Source organism: Octodon degus, unplaced genomic scaffold (genome assembly GCF_000260255.1).
Source record: "Octodon degus isolate 3935 unplaced genomic scaffold, OctDeg1.0 scaffold00227, whole genome shotgun sequence".
In the NCBI taxonomy this organism is placed as follows: Eukaryota; Metazoa; Chordata; class Mammalia; order Rodentia; family Octodontidae; genus Octodon; species Octodon degus.
The window spans coordinates 1,608,938-1,636,129 of record NW_004524803.1 but is presented as its reverse complement, the minus strand read 5'-3'; the positions used below and the strand labels follow the sequence as shown (position 1 = coordinate 1,636,129).

At 42.6% G+C, this 27,192-nt stretch overlaps 1 protein-coding gene across 8 annotated transcripts in view; it reads right to left on the bottom strand.

The window, feature by feature from the left end:
• Znf827 (zinc finger protein 827) overlaps nt 1–27,192 on the bottom strand; it is a 170,711-nt gene that overhangs the window by 88,450 nt on the left and 55,069 nt on the right. For all 8 annotated transcript variants that reach the window (XR_002818969.1, XM_004645439.2, XM_023705731.1 and 5 more), the window contains exon 5: nt 16,094–16,327. Coding sequence is in view for 7 of the 8 variants with exons in the window: in XM_004645439.2 (XP_004645496.1) it covers nt 16,094–16,327 (234 nt within the window). In the remaining variant the exon portion in view is untranslated. The remainder of the gene's footprint in view (nt 1–16,093; nt 16,328–27,192) is intronic.

Sequence of the window (27,192 nt, the reverse complement as noted above, 5' to 3'; positions counted from 1 at the left end):
CACAGAACTTGGTTTTCTTTCCCTCCTCTCACAGGCACAACACACCCATCAGATTTTTTTTCCTCCCAAAACCATTTTGAAGATATTTTTGACTTCTGAGTTTGATCACCAAAATTATAAATTAACTAGAAGCTTCCCTCTAGACCAGTGTACCACCTGACAACAGGAAAGAGAACTGCCAAGAGTCAGGAGAACAAGTCGCGCACATTTAACCTCACAGCTAAGTAGGTGGAGGTGGTCGGCAAATCAACTTGAAATGAAGTTAAAAAAAAAAAAAAAAATCCAACAAGGAGCACCAGGTATTCCATTTTATTAATGGTTCTGAATTTACAAGGAACAAATGTGTACCGAAAAAGCTAATGATAAAGGTAATAAAGAATCAGAGTGGGAAGTTCTCTTTCAGAGTATAAAAAATACATAGTTTTGCACCTGATTGCAGCACTTGTAGCTTTACTCTTATGCCACTTTTTAGAGTAATCTTCACGAGCCACAACTGTGCCAACCAGCAATCAGTGCAGCCCATCCTTGCCTACGAGATGTCATTTGGGTGTTTGTAAATGTTTCAGATGGATTCCCAGCTGCAGTGAGTTTCTGATTTGATTCTGGGAACCACAAACGAAAATATGTCCCTCAAGTCGAACAGATTCTCCTTTGATTTCATTTGTGTCCAAATAAAAACCAAGACTGAAATCTTTTAGTTATCAGAGCCTCGGGAAGCTCTGCCCTCCTAGCAGATGATGTGGGGTGACCCAGTCATTATCTGTTGAATTCTGCATGTCCCAGTGCTAAAGCGAAACCTCTTCCAATCATCTTGTTTTCTTCTCATGTAATGATTTCACTAGAAATCATCTAGTGCATTGAAGCTGCATGTACACCATTTGATAACACTCCAAATGATGTCATTTTTAAAAAATTAACCTATTTTTTATCTAAAGTCCAGAATATATTTTTCATTTTACATTAAAAGGCCAAAAACAGAGAGTCAATTAAAGTATCTGATCTATACTTAAAACTATTTACCATTACTATCCTTTAGCATCTAATAAATCTAACCCCTGTCTACCTTCATGTATTATGATTAATAGGCTTTTATATATGCAGAATGTTGGTGTGCATATACATGTATGTTCATGGATATGTGCACACACACGTGTTTGTATGTGTGGTTTTAAACAGAATGCCTCAAAATTCAGTAGAATTCCTGTTCTCATGAAAAATTATCAAGAGGCTAGAGCAATCTCTGTGATGGGCTGGCTACTGCTGTATGCACAAAAAAATAAGAGATGGACTGAGGGATCCCTAAAGCTAAGAGAGAGAGGCACAAAGGAAGCTTTATCTCAGTAAGTTAAAATTCTACTAAGCTTTTGCATTTCAGGGAAAAGCTTTAACAAATTTTCAAATATTTTTTCACTTCCAAACAATGAAAAACCTTTGGTAGAGACAAACAAGTTGAAAATGGCTTTTCTTAGGTGGTAACTACTAATACAGGCTAATATATAATCTTAACAGAGACTAGTATACTCTACTATAGCCAATATAAATAGTAATGAACACAAAGGCACGTCTGCGGGGAAACCTTGGCTGTGCCTCTTGGTGTCTCCAGGAGGGCATGTTGCAGGGTAACACAGGCGATGACCAGAGTGAGCTGGGAACAGGGAGCCACCCATGGGGTAGGAAGAAAACACAGGCTCATCTGGGGGAGGGCATTAACCTTGTCACCTCTGTGTCCATAGCACCCACAACAAGGTCTGGAAAACAGGAAGAGCTCAATAAATAGCTGAATGAATGATTCAATGAATGAATGAATGAAATACAGGAGGACTTCCTTCATACTACAGTTGCACTTTCCCTGGCTTCACTTTCAGAGTTTCAGTTGCTGTCAGTCAACAAGAAGGGCTAGTATGGCACACAAGATACTATGGAAGAGGCCACTTTCATTTAAGTTGGATACAGTATATTGTTATAACTGTTCTATTTTAGTATGTTTAATTATTGCTAATCTCTTACGCACCTAATTCATATGTTAAACTGTATCACAGGAATGTGTGTATAGGAGTCACATCCACATCTGTAGGGTTTGGTACTAACTACAGTTTTGGGTATGCATGGAGGGTCCTGCAACACATCCCCTGCAAAGCAGTGGGGGAGTCTATACAACAAAGTGGAGGCTCCTAAGAGGAAATTGTAGGATGGATAAAAAGTAGAGAAATGTTCAAGCATAAAGTTCATTGAAACCCCAAGGAAGTGTCACATACTTTAGCCAAAAGCCAAATTCTGTCAGCAGATAATACACAAGGCCTTGCTTTTGACACGCCTGGTCTCTCAGTACCATGCCTGCAGAGCGAGTCCTTGGGCAAGACCTCCTGATGGTGGGGAATGTGCCCACTGGGCTTTCTAGAGCCTTCTTAGAGACTTAGGCATGGATATCCTCACCCTGTATTTGGGCTTTGTTTCAACCTTCTTTCCCAAATCTTTTAAAATCAAAGCTACTTGTAAGCAGTGTGATTCATTTGAATTCCCCTTCCTCTGTCTGTTCCTGTGTCCTTTGTAGCACAGGTGCTGAAGAGCAGGGACCAGTCAACCAGACAGAGAGGGGGAGAGATAACCCTTCAGTGGGATAAGTAGTCCTAAGAGTTAAGCACTCACTGTTACACATAGGATTTCCACTTCTGCTGTGGGTGTCTCCAGGAAAGCTATCAGGTAAGAAGAGGTTTCTTGAAGGAACAAGACTTTGAGTAGACACTGTTTTAAACAGTGAGACTAGATTAACCCAGCAGCAGGCCTGGGGTGTAACTCAGTGGTAGAGTGCACACCTAGCATATGTTAGGCCCTACAGTGCGAAACAGAGACCAACACAGGAACAGAGGACCACAGAGACCAGCCCAAGGACAAATGACAAGCTCAAGGGTCCCTAACCTGTTGCTCATTAAAACATAGGGACTTAAAGGAGTCACGTGAAGCAGGACTTTGCTAAAATCATGAGTCTTCACCTGGGCCTAAAGACGCCAATAGGCAATTACAGGTGGAACAAAGCTTGACCCTCATTATATAAAACTCTAGGTGAATTTTTTTTTCAACTCTGCATATGGGCATGGTAGCCATTTAGGGAATGTTCATCTAAACATTGGCAAAACAATGCTTTTTGGCCCTAAATTTACCACCCTATAGCCTGAGAACACCAGAAGCCCCCATTCCCTAACCTGGAGGTCACCCTGGACTCCAGGACAGCCTCCCATGACAGAGACTGCCTCAAATCATGAGGATTCCTTTTGTGTGAACCAAACTGCTCCTGGAGTCAAGAAGAGTCCTCCAAAGCTGAGAAACCAGGACAAGATAATGCCCACGAAGAGCTCAGCCCACCACAGTACCCCAGAAAGCTGGTCTCATTCCTTGGCCAATGGGCCGTCTGATCTTCCTCAGAGTGCACTCTCTCCCACTCTGCTGAAGCTCGAATCCTTTTATTATCTCTTCTCACCTTCCAGTGAAACCTATTCCCCTATAAATTCATACAGTCACTTTGGTTTTAATTTCCATCATCACCAGAGCAAGGACCCATGCTAGTTGGGTGACAGTTTGGTCCTCAGCATTGCAAAAATGAAATAAAACGAAACCAAAGCAGGGTGCAAAATGCAATGAGGCTAGAATGAGGGATTGACAGGAGACAGCTGATTGTCCTGAATGAACTACCCTCTTGATCCCATTTTCTTCATTTCCCACAGCTCTTCAGAAAGAAGAGCTTTAAACAAAAGCATTACGTACATCACCCAATATGGTGGCTGAGTTGACCCTGAAGGCCAGGTGAAGATTCTTCTCAACATCTGAATGCACAGAATGAAGCAAAATGATTTTGCTCTCAAATGAGCCCCACAAGTCCATGCAATTTTAACTCTAGTCTTCACTAGTCCTTGCCTCTGCTGAGGGTCTCTTCCCCTTCTGAGTAGAGGCCTACCATCCCCTGTGTGTGGACCACAGAAAGCCTTGGAAGGCTGTCCTCATGGATGCTTTCTACCAGAATAGCAGTTGCTGGTAGCCCAAACAGGGGAATGTATGCATGCATTTAAGGAGTGGGTGGGTTAGGGAGTTATGGATGATAGTTGGTGGGAAGGAAAGAAACAAAAGCATAATATACTCCTTAAGCAGTGACCCTCACCACCTGATTTTGTACTTAACATAAAATGCAATGGGACCTGTATGCATTCTACCACCTCCCCTCTTCCCCAGCTGTGGAGCTACGCCATGCACACACATGGCAAGCCACAGGAAATCAGGAAATGTGCTTAGATCTAGCTGCTGTCCTGTATTTAGAAACAAGGAAGTAAATCAACCCGCAGCACAAACTCAGGATAGTTTAACTGTGGGGGAAACATATACATGGCTGGAGGAAATAGCAGAATTACTAGGGAGAAAAACAAAGATTCTCTGAGAACGAGCACCTTAGACCCTCCGTACTCTGGAAGTGGCAAACACCACTTTTAAATCATTTGTCTTCCTATAACAAAAGCCATAGAGAACTATTTTCTCCAGGGAGATTTTCCATCCATGGGCTAATACGATGCTCTCCTGCACAATGGCCCCATCATTGCTTGGCCTAATGTTATCCTCTTGTGCCCCCATCGGAGCAGTTCCCACAACTACCCCGTATGACTCCTGCCCAGGGGGTGACTCAGCCACTTGGCAGTGGACAGGCTCCTTAGCCATGAGGATTCCCCTCTCCAGAGGTGAATCTCCGATAGCAGCAGGTACCCAGATGGGCATGGTACCATGGGGTTTAATTATGCATGCTAATCTTCCCCTTCTTTGACATGAGTAAGTTAAGGGTAAAAGGTTAATACGGTGATGAAAAGAAAAACCACTTCAGAATGAGAATGTTCTAGTTGTCTCATTGAGTTAAAGGATGGTCCTGCTCATCCCTATAAGGCCGTAACTGGGGTAGTAGATAGCCAAAAGGGCTGGGAACAGGGAGAAAGAGGGGTCGGGGGACGCAGGAAACTAGAACAGGTGAGGGTCACGGTTTCTACCTGGCAGGAAATTTGTCCTCTGAACAGTGTTTGCTTGCTCAGATATGCGCATTCACACTGCAAGTAGATGCCTTGGAAGATATGAAGCTTCTCTTACAGAGTTTTCATCATCAAACAGATGTTACTAACAGCTCCTCTGTAAAGTGTGGCATAGTTTATTGGAGTTAAGATGATACCTGTACCATCTAGCAAAAAGTATAAAAAATGAGGTATAAAAAGTAAAGCCATATTAATATGCTGAGCTGTAAAAGGCTCAAGTCAACAACTTCTGACATTGTCAGTCCTACAGATAACCCACTACTATTATGGACTACCAGACTATATTGGACTATTTTGCTGAATTCATGTACCTACAATATTTAGATGGCAATGGAATACCCATCTCTGACAAAACTAAACACAAAAAGGTGATACAAATGAAGGACCATTCTGTATCTGTATATACAAAACAGGACAGATATACAGCTACTTTCTCTTAATTCAGTGAGAAGAAAGATTTGTACTAATGGTGTTTGGACAGGCTATCATTTCTTCATCACATACTATAAATAACCACTATGAAGACAACAATATGCAGTGTATTAATTATGGAAACTGTCCTACTAATCGGTTTTGAAACTGTCTCACTGCTGTTTCTCAATAAAATTAATAAAAAAAAAGATGGTATGTATAGTCACTTATACCAGAAAGAGAAAACAACACAGGAATACAGGAGGTGGGCAACTGGCCAACCTGCAGACACCTCCTCGCTGTCATTCTGAATGCTGTTGCCCACATTCTACAGGAAAGATGTGGAGGCCCTCCACTCCACCCCACCCCACGCCATCTTCCTACTCTAGCCCTGCTGTGTCTAGACACCGCCTTGTCCCAGCAGCCAGGCAGCCAAACAGAAAAGGCATCTATAATGGGGGGCACAGCCCTTGAAATTCCTTGGGCCTTCTTGCCTGGTTTCTGGGAACACCAGCCAATACAAATTTTCGCGGCTTTATTAACATATGCAGTTCTGCAATAGGGAAATGATAATAAAACAAGAGTTCTTTTGAATCTGATCATTTTGAGTCCCAGGCCTTTGTGTGGGAGGTGGAGAAAGCCTGTTAAGAAAGCATTAAGGGCAGCCTGCTGAGTGAGGGGGGAAAGGGGAAGAGGAGATGCAGAGGTGCTGGCCCTGGGCGTATGAGCTCCAGTAGCTCCTGCTACTGTGGGGGAGACAGCAGCCACTTGTGTGAAGGTTCCAGGGTTTGTAAATTGTGTGTAGAATTATAAAATACCAGAAAGGTGCTACTGGTCAAAGCTCGTGGGTGAGCTGGGCTCCTGGAAAGAAGTTTGCACTTCTTTTTGGGAGAGGACAATCTTTCAGAGCTGCCCACAGCTACTTCCTACTCTGTCCAGCCAAAGTGGACAGGATAATAACACCACTGTGAAACCTCTGAGCTCCACAGATTTAGCCCTTTAAAAGAAGAAATTTTGCATTTAAAAACAGGTCCAATGTTTATGTAATTAAATGGGTCTATTCCTTATTTGCATGAAATTTTAGTACTCCATCTCCAATTCTACTTTTTCAAGTAGTCTTAATTCTTTATTTAGATCTATCGGTTCCAAGTTATATGTTTTACATGGGTATATGCATGTGTGTGTGCATAGATAGAGAGATAGATAGATAGAGAGATAGATAGACAGACAGAGGGACAGACAGACAGACACTGCACAGAAGAGGCTCAGGATCACAACGTGAGGAAGGTGATCCAGCCATCAGTGCTAAGTCCACTGGTGGTTACATGCAATATAAATCATTTGAAAAGCTGCCTTAGAAGTATCCTTGGCTATCACCTGAAGTGCTATACTAACAAATATAAAAATCAAAGGGTCAACTCCACTATGGAAGCATTACTTAACAAATTATATTTCATGGACTTCATATCTCTGAAAATTAAATATCACTATGTCGCATATGTATAAAGTCAGGCTTTCCTCTTAATATTAAACAAGCCTGCATTTTCACTTAATTTTTGGAATCATGGAAAATATGATGGATGCTCCTAAGCAGAAAAAAACTGGTGCTGCAGATACTACCAGGAGAGTGAAAAGACAAGCAGTGAAAGAGAGAAGTGCTTGCAAGTCACATTTATTTAATAAGGAATTCTGTTCACAATATGTAAGGAACTTTTGCAACTCAAGAATAAAAAGGCAAATAAAAAGACAAGTAAGCCAATTAAAAACTGGAAAAAACTTGTAGCAATACTCTTTCAAAGAAGATATATAAAGGATCAATGAGCACAGGAAAATATGCAAACCACCATGAAACACTAGCTCATTCCACTACAGTGGTTCTAATCACCAAGACAGCAACAAGTCTCAATGAAAGTACAGAGAAACTGAAACACTCATACACCATTAGAGGGGATATAAATGGTGCAGCTGCTGTGGAAATACCAGTTGGCAGGTCCTCAAGATATAAAACTTGACTCAACAATTTCCTTGATTCAACAGAATTTTTCTAGTGTATGCCCAAGAAAAATTAAGTCCACGCAAAAACCTGTGTGTGGATGCTCACAGTAGCAAAGGTTGGGAAATAAACCAAATGTCATCACTGAGTGGATGAGGAAAACGGGGCATAAGCAAACCATGGAGCAACATCCAGTCATAAAAGGAGTAGAGGGGTAATAAAAGTTACAAAGTACATGAACCTTGGAAACTTGCTAAGTGAAAGAAGGCAGACAAAAAATACCATAGACTGTATAAATCTCAATCATTTGAACTGTCCAGAATAGAGAAGTCCATGGAAACAGACGGGAGATTTGTGGCTTCCTGAGGTCAAGGAGGAACTGGCACTGGGGATAGAGAGTAACTGCTAACAGGGATGGAGTGCCTTTTCTGGGGGGAGGAAGGCATTGAAAAATACTCTGACATTAGATCTGATGACCGTTACACAATTCTCAATGTTCCATGCACATGAAAAAATTGAAATGCTCACTTTAAACGGGTAAATTTTATGGTATTTGAATTATACTTTCATAAAGGTGTTTTTAACAATAGGATGCTTTTAAAACAGTTGCAATCCTTCTAAAACACACAAAGCTTTAGTTGGGCACTGAATTCAGTAGGTTCCTCTAAGTGTTCAAGAAAAGTTAAAATGAGTTTAATTTCAGACTAATTAGACAATGCCATTTTATCATGTTTTTTTGTCAAAATTTTTAATAATGGGGCCAGGATATAGCTCTGCAGCACAGCATCTGTCTGACAAGCAGAAGGTCCGGAGTTTGATTCCTGGTGCCCAAAAGAAAAGTTTTTCAGTAGTAAGTCCCTGTCTCAAAAAAAACCAAAACCAAAACCAAACATACAAACAAAAAAAGGGCTGGGTGGGGTGGGGTGCTGGGATACAGTTCAGTGCAAAGGCCTGGGTTCAATCCTCATTACGCCCTCTGCCCCCCCCAAAGATATGAATTTTCAGTACCATATATTTGATAATGTAATAAGTAAAGATAAATAAACAAAATACCTTTCTATGTGTATTTTTAAATTACTCTTTGACTTTGCATGCATTTGTTAATATATCTACTTGGTCACTTTAGGAATAAGATAGGGTCTACCTTCAGCATTGGGTCACTAGGAACCAGGTAAAACTAGGCTGCAATCTTCTCCACTATTTAACTGGATAACTTGCAAGGCTAATGAAGGCAATTGTGTCACGTCATGAACAGGAAATTAAAACATATTTGCCACCTTTACAGATTATTACTGAAGACCCCGCGCTACATTTTGGATGGGAAATGTACCCCAGAGGGCTGTGTGTTAAAGGCTTGTTCCCAGAGGGCTGTCATTGGTAGAACTGTTCAGAGGTGGGCCTAGTACGAGATCTTCAAGTTGCTTGTGTGCTTGGGAGGGATTAGGGGACCTTGGTCCCTGCCTTTTCCTCTTTTCTATTTCCAGGATGTGAGGGGAGGGAGATGTTCCACTCTGCCGCCTTCTCCTGCCATGTTGTGCTGTGTCTTCACAGGCCCAAAGCAATAGGGCCAACTCCTCACGGCCCGAAACTTCCAAAACTGGGAGCCAAAACATGCTTTCTCATTAAAAATGGATTATTTTAAGTATTTGTCACAGTGACAGAAAGGTTAATTGATATGTAATGCTTAAAAGATTTGCTAAAATACAATGTTCAAAGAAGACTACCAAATGGAACAGTCAATAGCTATTGCCCTGAGAAATGATTTAGCTAAAATCTTTAATTTATCTTTCAAAATTCCTTAGAGTAGTAAAGCCTTTGATTATGTTTGGGGATGAGAAAGGCAGGACAGGTTCATCTCTTACAAGAATGCCAGTGAATAAACCTGAAATTAAACAGCAAAGAATGTTGAAAAAAAGTACTATTATCCGAGGCTCACAACCAACACTATCTTGATTTATTAGGTATGTGTGCTCTACTAAAAAAATGGTTCCCAGATACCATCATTTCATAATAAATTAAAAAAGCTCTCCACTGAAGAAATGGTTCCTTTTCAAAAGGAAAAGGGGCATTTAATAGAGCTTTGTTCTCTATTACCTTCAACCTAAAGCATTCTTTTCAGCTGGACAAATCTTATTTCTCTGGCAATTTCCTCAGCACAGTGCATCGAAGGCCTTAGCTGTCAGAATCTCTGGGAGCGCCTGTCAAAACGCCCAGCTAGGTCTAGAGTGGGGCTCAAAATGTGCATTTCCAACTCTTCCCTTTCCCCAACCCCTGTGTGCTGGTCCTGGTCCACAGGCTGAGAATCACTGCCTTTGCAATTTGGAAAGTGGGCTGGCTGTGGCCCATCCTTCTAGGGCAGGATTTGCTGAGACCCTACTAGAAAGGAAAAGTAAGACTTTACCCAAAGATCTCAACAGTGTTGAAATAATAGCAATTACCATCAACTGTTCCTCAAACTTTTGTGATTCATGCGTACTGCTACACCTTGCTGTTTCCTATGAGCCCCTCACACTGCTGCCTTCCCTGAGATTCATTTCTGAACATTCTCCTCCCTCACAGAAAGGCTAATACAGCAGCCATATTTACCCAAGATGCCCTTGTTCCTAGATAGGGAAGTTTCCCCAGGTGAGCCCCAACTGAAGTTGAGGCAATTGGCTGTTGTTTGGAATTGGGATAAGAAATTTCTGTCTGGCTGTCCTTCGGAGCAAGGGGTAACCTCAGAAGCTGCTGACAATGACTACCTCCCACCACCTGGACTCGGAAACAGAGAAGGTACCCCAAGAAAAGTACAGCAGGAAGCGGCAGGGGAGTGAGGGCTTTCTGGGTTCCATGTGGCCTCCCAGGCCCCTGCCTCAGCGGTGGATGCCCATGGGATCTGGAAGTTAAGCCCACAGCCACGATTGCTATTCAGTTCTCCTTTCTTGCCTAAGTGGCCCAAAGAGGATTTCTCATTATTCTAACCACAAGCACTTAATTAAAAATTATCACGAAGTCCATCCTTGGGTCCCTTTCCTCTCTACTTCAGTTCACCTCACAGATTAAATTCACTGTAAAATTTCATCCTAGGAAAGTTCACCTGCATACTAGTCCATTTTCCAGTACTACAAAACACAGGAGGCTGGGTACTTACTTTGTAGCAGCACTGGCTTGGCTCTGAGAGGACCTTAAGGGAGATGGTATGCGGAGCAGACTGCACCCAAGATGGAGAGGTACCTCACGGTGACATAGGAGGTCAGGCAGAGACTGGGGAAGGGCCAGGCTCACTCCTTTATAACAATTTCTCAAGACAATGAACCTGCATCCCCTGAGAACTACTTCAGTGCCTTCCAAGAGCTCACCCCTAACGACCTCCATACCCCTACTAGGCCCTACCTCTTATCTGTCCTGCCATTTGTATCACTGCCAGAGGGAAGGCCAACACATGAACCTGTAGGGGACACACTCAAACCATGGCCAAACCATAGCAACGCACTTCTAAACACTGCATCACAGCAGAAGTTCTAGCTCATGTAGGTGGTACCCTGAACTCCGTATCGCTCTCCATTTCAAATCCAGGGCCTGCTGGGTTATTAAACAGAGGCAAGCATAATTTATATTCTTTTCCAGGACTAGGCAGAGATAAATGAATATAAGCCAGAATTGAATATAAATCCAGTTGGTGAGCACAGAAATATGAAAACCAATAAAATTGTTTTAAATTAATTTCTAGTAAGAAGTTTTACTACTTCCCATGTTAGAGAAATTTAAATGTTTAATTTTTCATTAATGTTTCTGAATACCTCCAGCTTTCCAGCTACTGCTACTTATATTTGTGGAATTCTTCTTCATTTAAAAATTAAATTAAGTTCCTTTAATTTTAGATTGATACATAAAAGCATAAAATTACACATATGAAAGTGTCACCACAAAAAGTACGCCTATACTACACAATGCTGAAGACCTGGTTAAACATATCCATCTACTCAAACACTTATCATTTCTTTATAGTGAAAACTTCCAAAATCTTTTCTGCTTTTTTTTTTTTTTTTTTTGGTTCCAGGGATAGAACTTAGGACCTTGTGCTCGCCAGGGAGGGGCTTCCGCTGCTGAGCCATCTCCCCAGTCCTTTGCTAACAATTTGAAATGTAGAGCATGTTTCTGTTAGCTGTAGTCCCTCCACTGTACAATGGCACACGGAATTCCTACTCCTGCCTAACTCTAACTTAGGATTCCTGATCATCCTCTCCCTGTCCTTCCGTGCACCTGCTGGTGACCACCATTCTATTCTCAAATTCCATGAGATTGGAATTTTTATTTTCTTATTTTTCATCTCTTTGTACCTAGAAACCTTCCATAACCTCTTGCAGTCCAATTACCTAAATACAGGATGACTAAAGATTGCATATTAATTTTTTATTAATTTTTATAAACTATTAGGAAATGTTAAAACGACCACTGTACCAAATTATTCAATACAGGAATGGACTGGCCGAAATGAAACCTGCCCAGGCAACACCCAAGCTAGCCAAGACGTAGTCACGCTGCTTGAGTGTTGTGCGGTTAAAACACAACAGATACAAACTGAATAAAACATGTCACTCTAGGCATTAATCATGTCTGTGATAACACGATGCCGTCAGTCTGCAAGGTGACCAGATGTTGCAAAATCATAGTGTGAAAGCATCTTTAATAATTCACACTGCCTGAAGTTACCATACTGGACTCCTGGGATGTTGGCCTCTTTACGTGAACACTTTTGGGAATGATCTTTGGCAACCTCACCCGCAGCAGAGAAGCCTGATGATCTTGGCTGCCTAACAACAGGTAGTCACAGACACTCCAAGGTGTCCTCACAGTGGGCTCCTTTCCTTGCGGTAATCAACTTCCGGGCCAAGATGTCAGGCTCTGAACTTCCCAGTTAACTAGAAGCAGACTTGAGCCACAGGAAGGAAGCAAACTCGGATTTTCCCAAACACATAGTTAATGAAAAATTTAGCCACGTCTCGGGCTCATCTGTGTTCATGGAATGTGAATGTCAATTTGGAAGCCAATGCACCTACAGAGATCCCCCCTCCCATAGGAGGCTTTGATATGGTATTCGGTTAGACAATGTCCCAAGCATCCAGCTTTGCAGAGTTAACAAAAATTAATTTAAAGGTGGAAATGATGCTGCCAAAACTGTGGACTAGTTTCCTCTTCTTAACTCAACAGAAGACCATGGAAAGGGTTTAAATTACAGGTCACAATTTCTGATCTCAGTAAAAGTAAAGGAAACTTGTTTCATCCCACATGTTAGCTAGTCTTTGGGTCTAAGCTGAAACAAAAGGGAAGTGTTTTTCTCATACATTATAATAATAGTAACTCATGGGACATAGTATAATTCCCCCTTATCTGAGGTTTCACTCTATGGTTTCAGTTACCTTTACTCAACTGCATTCCAAAGATATAAAATGAAAAAGTCTACAAATAAACAACCCATAAACTTTTACACAAATTTTAATGTAATATGTCATTATAATTATTCTATTTTATTAGCTATTGCTGTCTCTCACTGTGCCTACATTTAATAAATTAAACTTTATCACAGGTAAATAAGTATAGGAAAGGGATAATGTAGGGCTTGGTAGCCTTCCCTATGGGTCTGGGAACAAGAAGGGTCCCCTGCAGAAGAAGGAATTACTGTCCTTTTCTCACCCAAGTCTTCTTGGCAAAAGGATTTTCCCCAGAGTAGCAGGAGACTCCAAATGAAATGACAAGATGGGAAGCAGTAAGGACACCCATTTACAAGGACGTCTGTGACCCAGCTGTGGGGTGTCAGCCAGGGAGAGCCTGAGGGAGCCCTGCCTAAGCACAGGGCGGCTTTCGGAAATGTGTTACTGTTTTGTTAACCCAGAGACGGGACTGAGCAGAGAGAAGATGAGTCCCTTCCTTGATGCCTTTTAGGTCATAAACACTGCTACTTAAAATCACAACTGAGGACAGACGACGTGAGATATCTGTGCAATTTTGCAAGGGCAAAATTTAATCAGTGAAAAAATCACTGATTTCTCAGCAGTTCAAAATTATCATTTTAAAGGGAAAAGACTAGAAATTTTAACATTCATAAAAAGGATGACTCCTCTTTACTTTATAGCTTAGGAATGCAAAGACATTAGTGTTTAAACCACATGCCTATTTCTAGGACTAACCTAGAAAGTTCTCCATAAGTTACCTGATCCCAACAAGCCTGGGCACTGCAGTACTAAATTCCAGGTGAAAAATCATGTGAACAAATGCTGCTGCCCTACCCTGTATCTCTGCTGAGGAGATCGCAGCATCTGCAGAGTAGAGATTGTGATATTTCTTTGACATCCATCTACTGCATAGGATACTGGGAAATTTTTTAAATTGTTTATTTATTTTATTTATGTGGTACAGGGTCTCACTACACAGTTTGGACTCGTAGTGATCCTCCTGCTTTCAGCCTCCCCAGCTCTAGGATTACAGGCAAGCACCACCATCCTTGGACTCGGTGGCCAGCTCGGTGTGCCCAGGAACGGGGCCGACCAGGCACTACCTGTGGTGCTGGGGCTCGAACCCCGGTCCCTGCCTAAGCAGACACTTAGTCCACTGAGCTATCTAGCTGCCCCTCTGGGGAATTTTTTTAGAGTTAAAAAAACAGTTGCTCATCTTTATGTTTTTATTTCCATATCATGAAGCGTAGGCAAATGCCCTCTGCAAACAGGACCACACCATCTATTCAGCCACTGCGGAACACCACAGCACACATTCAACAAAGTCAACATATACATGTACAAGGACTACCGCTACCGCCTGCAAGTACCATTAAATCTTCATGGCCGCATGACTGTATCCTACTCAAAGTATCTCATTATTATTAATAAATGATTTCATATTTCAGTTTCTCAAATCACATCATCCAAAAAGATTAAGATAAAATATTTTCCTGCCAGGATATCTTTTTTGAAATCTCATTTTTACATATCATCTTTCAACATTACCTCAGCCTCCTCTCCCCGTAACACTGGTCAGCCAGAAAACTCTGAAATAGAATACCCCGCACTACGCTCACCAAGAGGAAGGGTGATAAGGGTCACTGCGAGTCAAAGACTCAAGTCACTGGAAGGTGAAAGCTTAGCATACAGGAGAAGACTCAGAACTGTGTGACCTCTTGCACTGAGCAAAACTCAAAAGGAATTACTCGATGCCATCGAGGTGCTCGAGGGGTGGCTCAAACATGTCAGACTGTTGGCATGAACATCCCTGTGTGAAACCTCCAGCTTTCAGCAGTTGGCAGGCTCTTGCTAGGTCTCCCAGCTGTGTCGGAGGAGCTGCACCCTCATCACCAGGTTCAGCAAAATGGGGTTCCAATAAGACTACAATGACTCTACCATGCTTTATCTCTATGAAATCATGTTGCCCTGAAGTCCCAGAGTGTTCTGAATGAACATTAAAGAAGAGAATTCTTAACCCCACCAACTGGCAAAGGAATTTCAACTGCTCTGATACCATGATTCCAAGTAAATCCCTATTCATTTCTTGCTTTCCAACCTACTAGTCAACCAGAAACGCAGTCAGAATTGCTGATGAAATCACAGATCACAGAGGAGCCTCACTAATGCATTTCTAATGTTTTCATCCTCTAAGCACGGTAAGTTCCAAACTAAAACAGCTTTTGATTCGTATTAGCATTTTAAAGATCGTTCTACACATTACCTTTAGGCGGCAGTGAACTTAGGGTGGGATCTGGCCTGACAATTGCTATTAGCGACACAGCTTTTCTTCGTGCGTTCTGAAAGCCAGACCTTGGCATTAAAACACACTGCTTTTTTTCTTTTTTTTTTTGTGGCCAGCTCAGCCCACCCTGGGGTGGGGCTAGTGTGGCATGTGGTGTCAGAGATCGAACCGCAGTCCCTGTGCTTTTGCCTAAGCTTGCCTAAGCAGGCGCTTCAGACCACTAAGCTATCTCGCCGGCCCCGACACTGCATTTTTTACCTGTTGCAAAACGAATGGGACAGATAAAAGACTGGGTGGAAAAACCCCCATAATGCACGAGTTTCATATTTCCTGTATTTCATAGGTTGGGATTACAGTCGGATACTAGTAGAAAATTATTCATTCATCTTAAGAAGTTTAATTATTATAATATTCCATTAGGAAATCATCTTTATAATCTCTATTGCTACTCTATTAGTAATTACTTTAAGTGCCATCTCACCTGCTTATGAAGCTAAGACAAAATATTTTTAATGGTCCTTAAAGAGTATAGTATAAATATACGCACCAAGAAATTGTTGCAAGGTCCTCTATTACACCAGAAGAGATACTCTGATCAATTAGCAGAAGCGCTGTGAATGTCGTTAGAACCCATTTAAAATTATGGCCTACAGCATCTTGAAAACCAGCAGAGGTTTCCGTGCACTGGCAGTGACGCTCAGGAAAAGAAAGCTGGAGGTAACACAACAAGTACACAACTGATAGAAATAAACTCATTGTGCAGCACCAGCACTGAAGCCAATTAATCTGATCCTTCCTTGAACTTACGATACTGCAATGTGGTCACCATCAAGTTGATTACAACCCTTGCGGGAAGCTGTTCAGCTGCCTGAACGCGCAATGATCAGAATGTGAATCCTGCAGAACGCATCGGTACCTGAGAGCTTCATGAGAAGTTCAGATGCAGCTTTGACTGACATGTCCCGCCTTAGTATATTCCCCTTCCCTTCCTGCGGCTTCAGCGTGTCCTCAGAGATGCTCGGTGCTGCTGCTTCGGGTTCTGGGCTGAACACGTAGCTGGGCCGAGGCAAGGTCGTGCTTAGGGCTTCCTCTTCCTTGGGCTCCTCTTTCACTCTAAAATTAAGATTCATGGGCTCCTTCTGATTTGCAGCTGTCAAAAGAAAAAAAAAATGGATTATATAAACATGCATCAAAGGCCACTTCTCTCCGAGCTACCCATACTTAATGAAGTATGGAACACACAATCACCTTGTGCTAATAGCCAGAGGGATGTCAGCCTGGCCCAAAGTGCTCCGCAGTACAATACATGCCAAGCGCACTCTTGAAGGGAGTGGGCCAGACAGTCTTTTGGACCTAGACTATTTTAAGGCGAGCTGCCTCTCCAAAGTGGGCATGCGTTCTCTGGTTTCCCAAAAATGTCTCCTTCCTGAGTCTGTTGCAGCTTCTCTGACCTATTAGCACACTTCCTGCCCAATCCTACCACAGAGTAATGCTTTCAGGTAATCGTTCTGCCATCAAATATTGAATAAAAGCAAGAGTCAGAAGCAATACCCAAAGCTAAAACCTGGGTGGGGTGGTAAATCGAGGATGCAGAATTTGCCAATGAGAAAAGCTCACTCTTGCCTTATCATGAATGGGCACTGCCAAACCCTGCACAGCAGGGCATGAACTTGCCACAGTGTGCTGTCAGCAGCCAAGCTGTCTCTACAGCCCAGATGGGCTTCATTAAAGAAAAACAATTTGCTTTAAAATTTGGAGTGACTGGGGCCGGGGAGATAGCTCAGGGCCATAAGAGTGTGCTTGGCAAGAGCAAAATCCCGAGTTTGATCCCTGGTAACACCAAAAAAAAAAAAAAAAAAAATTGGAACGATTTTTGGGTTTATAGAGAAGTTACAGAGGAAGTTTCTGCATAGCCTTTAACCAGTGTCGTCTGAGGTTAACAACTTACATAACCACTGTGCATTTGCTAGGACAAACTGAGGAATTCACATTGCCTTGATCTAAACTCCGGGTTTTATTAAGATTTCAGCAGTTTTCCTACTAATGTCCTTTTTCCATTTTTAGCATGGTCAGTTGGAGCAGGGCATGTGGTCAGGGCAGGGCTAACTGGCCAGTTATGGGAGGCATCCTGTGGCTCAGCTGCATGAGGCCAGGCCTTGCCTCCCTGCCACATACTACACAGGAACAAACAGAAAGAAGAGATGAGCTCCTCTATTTCACTATCATAGGCCACTGGCTCCATTTCAAGGGTCCATGTCGTAGGAACTGTAAGTTGGTTATACTGGACATGTCTGTCTTTTGAGAAAGAGGATCTCATTTAATACACAATTCCCAGTGCTGCTTCTAAGTATGAGCTTTCAGCCCATTCCATTGTAAGAAACAAAAAGATGAAAATGAAACCCCGGAGCAAATACCTCTCACTCCTGGCCAATACATGGTACACAGTCCTTTTTATTTCATCTCCTGCCCCTCTAAGAATGTACACTTTGGAATCACAAGTGCACCCAGGCCAGCATATTTGGAAACTGGACCCCAGAAGGCTAAAATAAAATTCGTAAGTTTCACTATCAAACAGAAGCAAGCTAGCATTGGAGCCCAGGTACATTAGACACCCACCCTGCGTTCCTCACCTGCCTCCACCACACCATTCCTCTTCCTCTAGCCATTGTGTTGTGACGAAACTTCACCTTTAAGTCTACTCAGCTACCCTCTTCCAAGTAAGGTCTACCCCAACCACAAAACTCCAAGCTCCACCCCTCCTGTACTCCCAGCTGGTCTGAAAAACTGATCATCTACTAACACACTGTTACAGACAGAACTGTGCTCCTCCCCTGCAGATTCATATCTTGAAGCCCAGTCTCAGTCCTGTTCTTGTCACTGGAACACAATATCCAGCATTGCAAACTAAAGGAGAGGTTGATTTTGGCTCACATTTCAGAAGTTCTGGTCCACATAAGCCAAGCTTAAATATGGAAATAGCATGGCAGAAGAGCCTGGGCAGAAGAAAGCTGCCCTCAGCAAGGCAGACAGGAAGCAAAGACTCAAGAGAGGCTCTGGAAAAGAAGACACATATAACCTTCTAGGTCACATCCACAGTGACCCACCCCCTTTGGACCAGCCCCCACCTCCTAGCAGCTAGTCAATGATAATGGCGCCATAAAATCCAATCACCTTCCAACAGTCCTGCCTATGTCATGAGGCTGTAGAGGGACCTCCATATACAAACTATAACACGTCCTAACCTGCCCACGTAAGCACATTTGAGTTGGGTCTCTGAAGAATCAGGTACTGATTCATGACGCCATGAGGGTGGGGCCCCAAGCCAAGGTCATTGGTGCCTTATAAGAAGAGACAGAGACAGCAACAAATGTGCCCAGAGAGAATGGTGAGAAGGCGGCTCTGCAAACCAGGAAAGGTCTCAGGAGAACACAATCCTGCTGACAACTTGTCTTGGGTTTCTAGCCTCTAAAAGTGAGAGAAATAGAATTTTGTTGTTTAAGGCAGTGAACATTATTTTGTTATAGCAGCCTTAGAAGATTTACTCTAACATATTTTTAATTTATTATATTATATTATTCAATCTGTTCTCTCAGCTCCTCCTGGGTCAGCTTCATGACAGCACTCAGTGATGGCGAACCTTCACAGCTTCCAATGATGCAAGCAGTTTGGGCGGCATGAGTACACAGGTTTACCACTCCGGAAGGGCAACACTGATTTTGGTGCTGATGTATGTCATGTGTGTCAAATGGTGCCTTGGACATAAGGGTACATACGTAATTGTTGAATAAATGACACACATTGGTTCCAAAAAAGCGATATTACCAGAGATGTACCAACATTACCAGAGATGAACAGAAAACAAGAACTCTGCAATATGTCACCAAAAGCAATCTGATGTGCTATCCTTGGACCTAATCATTACAGTGGGAGTAAGATCCTTGAGATGAGGCTAAAAGCTTTGTCACTATTATGGTTTATAACTAGACGTCCCCCTAAAGCCTCATGAGATCATAGGTGAGCCTGTGGAAGGGAACTGGATTATGGGGCTGATAAGTGCCCTGCTGTCAGAGGGTGGGGTCACCGGGGGCGTGACCCAGAAAGTCCTATTTCCTTTCCTGGCTCCTCCCTTGACTTGCTGCTCCCTAGCTCCAGGACACAAGCACCTTCTCCTCTGCCACACCCTGTGCCACGCTGCTCTGCCTCAAAGCCGGTGGACTGTGGACTGTAACCTCTACGATCTGTGGGCCAAAATCAACCTCTCCTCTTTAAGTTGCGGGTACGAGGTATTACTGTGTCTCAGTGATCAGGAAGACGACCAAGACAGCTCCCTAGAGTACAGCCTAAACGAAAAACGTTTCTGAATAGTCTCTTACACTCCAGCATTGCTGAAGGAGGATGGGGAGGGGGACCCAGAAAATTTCAAGGCAAGTGCTTGACATCTAGACCTTTGAGATAATATCATTAAACTATAAACCAAAAGGAATAACAGTCTCTACAGCAATGACATCCTTAATAAGGCAGTTGCTCCTACAAGGACTTTGTTCACTTAGCACACTTCACTTCTTGATGATTTCCAACCACTGCCCTGGAGGGTGGAGGCCGGGAGTCTGGTGATGTGGCATCCTAATGCTTGCTGTCTTCCTATGCCTTTCTTCTAGAACCTTCAGACGATCCTCTTCCAAGATCATCCTAGTTAGTTATGACAGAGTAATCAGTGTGTGTTTGTTATGTCTGTGACTTTGATGCTTTAGGAAAGAATAACTTAAACTGAAGGGCTACGCATTTCAAAGTGCTTGTGCTATCCCTCTTATTTAAAAACATTTCAACATTCTGAGATGACCCTAGGGAAGAAATAAAATACTAAGACGTCTACAGACAGCACTTACTAAGTGGGTATTCTGAACATGTGAGTGGCTTCTAGAGCACTAGGAAGAATATACGCTACTGATCTTTATTTTCTTTTTCTTTTTTATTTATGTATTTTGCACAGGGGTCTCAGTGGCTGGCTCAGCAAGCCTGGGGGCGGGGCTGGCATAGCATGAAGTACTGAGGATGGAACACCGGTCCCTGTGCTTGTCTAAGCAGGTGTTTAGTCCACTGTGCTATCTCATTGGCCCTGTTGCTATTACTTATCTTTATTTATTTATTTATTTATTTATTTATTTATTTATTTTTGCATCTTAGGGAAGGGTCTACAGGGTGTTCAGGGTCTCACTACTAGATCAGACTACAGTGATCCACCTGGTTATAGCCTCCCAAGAGCTGGGATTACAGGTGTACACCACCACGCCCAGTCTCAATTACCCTCTCAGCATGCTCTGGGGGTGGGCCAGCATAACAGGTCTGGGGATTGAACCCCCAGACCCCTATGCCTGCTTGCAGGCACTTTAATCTGCTGAGCTATTTGGCCAGCCCTTCTGTTGATAACATTTAGAGGGGGAAAGTATTCAGCACTGTTAACACAACCTGGATTTAACAGACTTTAAGAAGACCCTTAAAATAAATAATCAGCAAGCTGCGTGCTGCTGAATAACAGACTTGTAAGGTATTACCTACCGGTTTTGATTCTGTAGGTCATGAAGGTATAAAACTGTAATGTGATGAGAATACGCAAATATAGCTAAATGATGTAACAGAAAAACACGTGGGCAACACTCATCCACCCAAGTTTCAATTTCCCAAACATCTGAGTCAAAAGAGAATATGTACAAAATGCAAATGTGAAGGTAGCCTGCTTTCTTACAATTACCAAGAACATTTTCATTGAGAACAGCATGCAAAACCTGTATTTTATAATTAATATGATTGAGTAATTGCTACCTTTTAATTATGCTGCTACAAAAAAACACATGCAGAGCAAGTTAGAGCTAATGATGTTTTCTTCTTCTTTGGGGAAATTGCTAAAAGCAACAATTTATGCCTAACTCAAGTCTTCACTTCATTCCTATCCCTAACACAGGAAGATCTGTGTACACATGGAGCTCAATTTATAAAGGGTTTTCATGTACCTGCATGGACTTTGGTTTTCGTATCTTAAAGTTGCCAGACACTCCACTTTTAACACAGTGAGGAAGCCCACTAATCAAGAGATCTCACCTCTCACTGTTTGCTCCAAACATTTAAGGAGCTGAGCCCCTCTGATCCTAAATAATGCACATCGCCGAACTCATGTACTTGATGGTATTAGGCAGCCACTTCAAGGGAACAGATCAGCATATCTAAGAATTTATAAACAATTCAAGATAAAGACAAATGTGGAAAATCTACCATGAAAATGGTTCTCATTGTCCCATTCTAAAAAGTAGGCATGAATATGCTGTAACAGAACTCCCCCTTTTTTTTGGGGGGGGGGCAGATAGCTCAGCAGATTGAAGTACCTGCTTAGGCAGATGCAGGAACCAGAATTTGATCCCTAGTATGACGCACTGACCCCACCCTTGGGGTGTGCTGAGACGGCAACTAAGACTGTGCGTGGTGGTGCATACCTGTAATCCCAGCGCAAGGGAGGCTGAAAACAGGAGGATCATTATGAGTCCAATCTGTGTAGTGAGACCTTGTAGACCTATACTAAATACAAAAAAAAAAAAAAAAAAAGAACTCCCTTTTTACAGCAAGATGGTCACCACCCACTCACAGAACACTTCTAAGCCTCCTTTCCCTATGGGAAAATGGTGTGTGACAGCACAGACCATGACTTGTTTTAGTGATAGCACACACAAACATCTGAGCAGGTCTACAGGGATGAAGCCTTCCACCAATCACAGAAGACAGATGTTCTCAGAGGGCCAGGAGGCTACAGCACACTGGTGACTAGGATCATGGAGCTGCTGGATCTTGAGCTTCTGGCTGAAAATGGACACCAGTTCTTTCCCTCCTCTCCACGGTACTGGACACCATCATGAAGGACACTAGTGTACGCAGCTGGACCATGGCCTTTGGAGACTAAAGACAGGGAGTGAACTATGCACTGCTAATGAGAAATGGAGCAGTGATGTCACCTGAAGGGAAGGGGCATTTTCTGGTAGTAAGAAATCTGGTGAGGATTTGACTAAGAGGATGAAAGAGAAGTAAGGGACTGCAACATGAATGCTTCCACCCTAATCCGCTGGTGACAGAAAATGACACCTTCCCTTGAGATGAATAAGGCAGAGCTCTCTCGCGATTTCAAGACTGGCAATTTGGTGAAAGTGGAGCTGCTCTGTGGAAAAGTAAAACTAATAAGAACTGTGTTTCCAGTCTTACACTCAACTACAGCCACATTTTGGACCTGAAAGGGACCACAGATCAATAATTTCCAAACAGTGTTCCAAGGAGCCCTAGGTCGTCATGCTTCAGGGTTCCAACCAACATCTATATAATATTTAAGTTTTTACAGTGATTTTTGAGTTTGCTTAAATTTTAATTTTAAAATGTGGGGGACCTTCTGGTTAGCTTGGTTGTTTAAGCACCTGCTTATGCAAACGCAGTTAAGCACAGGCTACTGTGGTTTGATCCCCAGCTCCACATGCCTTACCAGACCAGCCCTTACAGCAGCCTGAGCCAGCCAAAAAACAAACAAACAAACAAACAAACAAAAAAAAAACCCTCAACTTTTAGGGGCCAGGGAGATAGCTCAGTGGAATAAGTGTTTGCTTGGTAAGTGCAAGATCCTGAGTTCTATCCCTGGTACCAAAAAAAAAAAAGTACATCCTTGGCAGTGTTATATACACCAAGTCAACTCACTGGAGAAACCACTAAGCACCACCTTGCGTTAATCCTATGTGTGCAGTCCTTGTAGTGCAGTGTTCCTTACTGTCATAGGAGTCTTAAACTTGTGGTAGTAGTCATTAATAAGGAAGTAGCCAGCTTTGTGTTCACTGATCTTTAAAAAACCCAGGCTTGTATATGCACGTTCATGGGAAAGTGTACAATTTAGGACCGTTGAGAGTTTTATGCGTGCCTTAAGCCAGTTCCTCAACCTCAGCAGCGTTGATGCGCAGGACTTGAGACCCTCCTGAAGGGAGGCTTGCCTTGTACAACTAGGATATTTACCAGCACACCTGGCCTCTACAGATGGAAATAGCTCCAGCTGTGAATACAAAACATTTCTCAAGACAGTATCACCTGTCCAATGGACATACCACTGAACGAAATGCCAGGACCAAATGAAGAGTATGTGCTCTGGGGCAGCTTCTGATCATAGCTAAGCAACAAAAAAAGACAGACAGACATAAGAAGAGATATAGATAGAGCTGGATTTGTCATAACATGAGCCAGGAGAAATCGTTGGCTGTTCAACTTGACTGTTCACCTGGATTAATTTATCTGATCCTTACAAAGACAGTTTGGGGTAGGTTTTAAAGTTATCTTCATTTTTCAGATTAAGAATTTAAGACCTAAAGCAAGTAAAAACATTTTAAATTAATATTTAGCAGGAGAACAACCAACAGTTCATACAGAATTACGGATGGCTTCAATGAATATGTTTAAGTTTTAGGTGCTTTTTGTCTGCCTTTGATTGAAAGGAATGAGGGCAGTTGCTAAATGTTGTCGCTTGTGAAGCAGAAACTTTGTATGATCATACTCTTCTTCTAAGTATCTGAGGAAATGTAATTAAAGGAATCTTGGGATTATAAGATAATGTGTTAACAATCTGTTTCCATTTGTCACAACTTCCCTGTGTCAAGCAGTACTTCTGGAAGCCAGAATTACTAAATAAATTTAGAAACATACTAGACAATAACACTGCTATGAAGACCTTATCTAGTAATACTGGAGTAACTTTTCCAACTGCTTGGTTTTAAAAAAATAAATGAATACAAAAAATATGAATTAAAAAAGTAAAGTTACATTTAAAAATATATCTCCCAGTACAGGCTTATAGATTGAGACTATCCGTGAGATTTTGTTTGACAATAAATGGATTCAAAGTTTAAAAAACAAACAATGAAAACCATTACTCTTTTCCAGTTGCTTATTTTACAATAAGAAAACACAGGCTTGGAGAATAATATGACCTTGGTAAAACCACACAGTTGTTAATGACAGAACCAGAATCAGAGCTCAGTTCTGCAGATTATGAGCCAATGCTGCTCTATCTGTCCAAACCGCCTTGTAAGTGGTACCCGAGTACACAGGAGCAAGCAACAATCTGCTGCACTTTAAGTGAAAAAAATAAATTGCCTTCTGCAATCATTAAGAAAGGCCATGATTTCATTAAACAGTAATTAATAATAGTTGAATATTCTTTTTAAATGTTAAGCATACTGTACGCAAATAGAATGTTTAAAACATTAGCTAAATATTTTTAAATCTTACTCTTTAATTTGCCTTAAATCACTTCATAATTAGTGTTTAGTGAAATTTTAACCATCTTGTACTTCTCATTAATCCCCACCTGGGTTAATCCTTGGCTACAGTTCAGGACCTAGATACCCAAACCAACCCCCTTCAAATGTAATGGTCCCACATGACCACCATGGTGGACAAGGAGCCAAAGTGGGGGTCAGAAGGGCTCCCGTGAGGAGAAGGGTCAGGGGTGAAAACAGTGAACAATGCTTTGTGAACTCTGAAATGCCTAAGTTTTTTTCTCATGAACTAAACTACTGAAACCTGCACATAATGAGCAAAAGTGACCTTCTGTAGTCATGCACTTAACAGACAGGATATTTCCCTTGTCAACAGCAGGAAGGACAGGTCCTGGAAAACCCATCAAGCCCTGAGTACATATGAGAAAAAGCTGCGCTTTAAATTTTAAATTCATACTATTAACACTTTGAATGCAAAGAATGAAATGGAGGGACAGCAGTGGAGTGATCTGCACAGCCCAGAAGGAAGAAAAGGTTGGACACTATCCTTCCAGGGCTTTTCGGGGACCATGCCCCAAATGGCCTCTTGTGATTGTTACACTTGTTTGAAATTAATATTCTGACTTTCTGTTTCACAGATCAGCTTCCAAATGATTTTCATCAGTGTTGGTCCCCTGGATTTGCTCCCCGATGCCCAGCCCTCTGCAGGGTGACTGGGCAGCTCCTCCCAAGCAAAACACATACATGCATCCTTACATGCCCAGGCCCCAGGAAAGCAGCAAGAGAGAAGGCAAGGGGTAGCAATTGAGAGGGTGTGTCTATGCCCCAGGTAGTGTCCACATTTTTCTTGAAAGTAGTGATGAGCTGGTTGCTCAATAGAAAGGAGCCAGCTTGTCCATCAGAAATGCTTTGGAGGCTGGGGGTGGCCTGGAGGGCTGGGCTCAGAGGGAGCTGGAATGTTTGGATGTGGACGAGCTGTTTAGGTGCAAGGTGAAGGCTATGTGTCAAAGGATGAGCTGCAGACACATTATAAAGACCTCCTCCAAATTTAGCTAGAGAACTGTAGTGACTGAAAGCACACGCGTTAGAAATGATGCCATGATTTGAAGCCAAGGAAAATAAACAGTAAAGCAGATGGAGGTCAAAAGACAGTTTGCTCAACTGAGAAATAAAAATTAGGTAATAGCTAATTTAAGTGGTCATGAGCCAAGCCTTTGCCGTTAAGCAGAGCTGAATCTTTCCTCCATTTCTTGTAGCAGAAACCTGCAAGTCTCAGCTTCCTTATCTATAAAATAGGTTTAATATCACTGACCCCACTGGGCTGCGGTAGGGTTAAATGAGAAGTAACACGAAGAGGTTGGCACGGTGCCTGGCTCCCTGCAAACGCTTCTGATTAATGACAGCTCTTCACACAGCAGAAAAAGCAGCAGCAATAACAACCGCAGTAGTAAACAGAAGAAAACATCCTTCCATGAGAAAGAAAATGACTTAGCTTTGGTTTTACAGGTACAAGACCTGGACAAATTTTCTCGAGAGTCTACCATGAGAAAATTATTCTAATGGCACCTTTACAACTACATATAAGCACAGTGAGCAAAGAAAAAAATTACCTGGGTGCTTCATCCAATATACTCATTATAACATACTGTGCTAGGAAGTATAGTGTACACTGTAAAGTTCTACAGAAATGTAAGGTGGCCTTACTGTCACTACTTGGTTTATACTAAATATTCCCAGAGAAGTTGGAAATCTTAATACAGCGTCTCAAGGCTGGGATGCGGCTCAGCGGTAGGGCACTTGCCCAGCACGTGGAAGGGCTCTCGGTTCAATTCCTAGCATCACAATAAATAAATTTCTGCAATCTGCCACACAGCGTTCAGAGAAAGGCTCAGTGCTGCAGACTCCTGCTAAACCTACAGCAAAGGAGGCAGAGACCTGAGCCAACTTCCTGTTTTGCTGCTTCTCCAGTGGCAGTCTGGGATGTGCACAGCCTGGGGCTGGGAAGGCGGGACGCACACCACCCGGAGGAGAAGACCGGGCTGGCCAATCATTAGCTGGGTTCACTGGGGCAAGCCCTTAAACCTCACCTGTTAAATGGGAACAATAATGCCATGCAACTATGGGGTTGTTACCAGGTTCACAAAGTTAAAAGGCACAGAGTAAGCACTCTGTCACCTAAACATAGTACTCAGTGGGTAAATATCAGACCCTCTCCCTCCAAGCAAGTCCGAACACCTGCTTGTGGCCCTCCAGGCCCCACCCACTTATACCTGCCAGTCCCCTCCTGTGATTACCTCATGAAGCAGTAAGTCAAAAACAGCAGCTCTCCTTCTTATGAGTCACCAAGTTCAATAAAACAAGGGTTTCAAAAGGGCATTCAGGCTGTCTGCACATGAAGGCCCTCACATGCAGCAGCTCACGCAAGGAATTTTAGTCACAAGATCAGTATGTGTTCATCGTGAGGAAAAGAAGGAGGGGCTAAAAGAAGGGCCAAACTGAAGGTGTAAAGAGAGGCTTTCAAAAACACTGTAGACTAGTTGGGGATCACACGCCCCGGCACGGGAGTGACAGAGTTCCCTGGATACGGAACTCAGTCTATGGCATGAATGGCACAAGGCTGGCGTTTACTTGGAAGAAAACTCAGTGGTTAAGATGCTTCACAGAAAGCCAATCGAGATCACCAGGCAATCAGGACTTGGCTCAGTGGCCATGTCCTGACCCTGCTTCC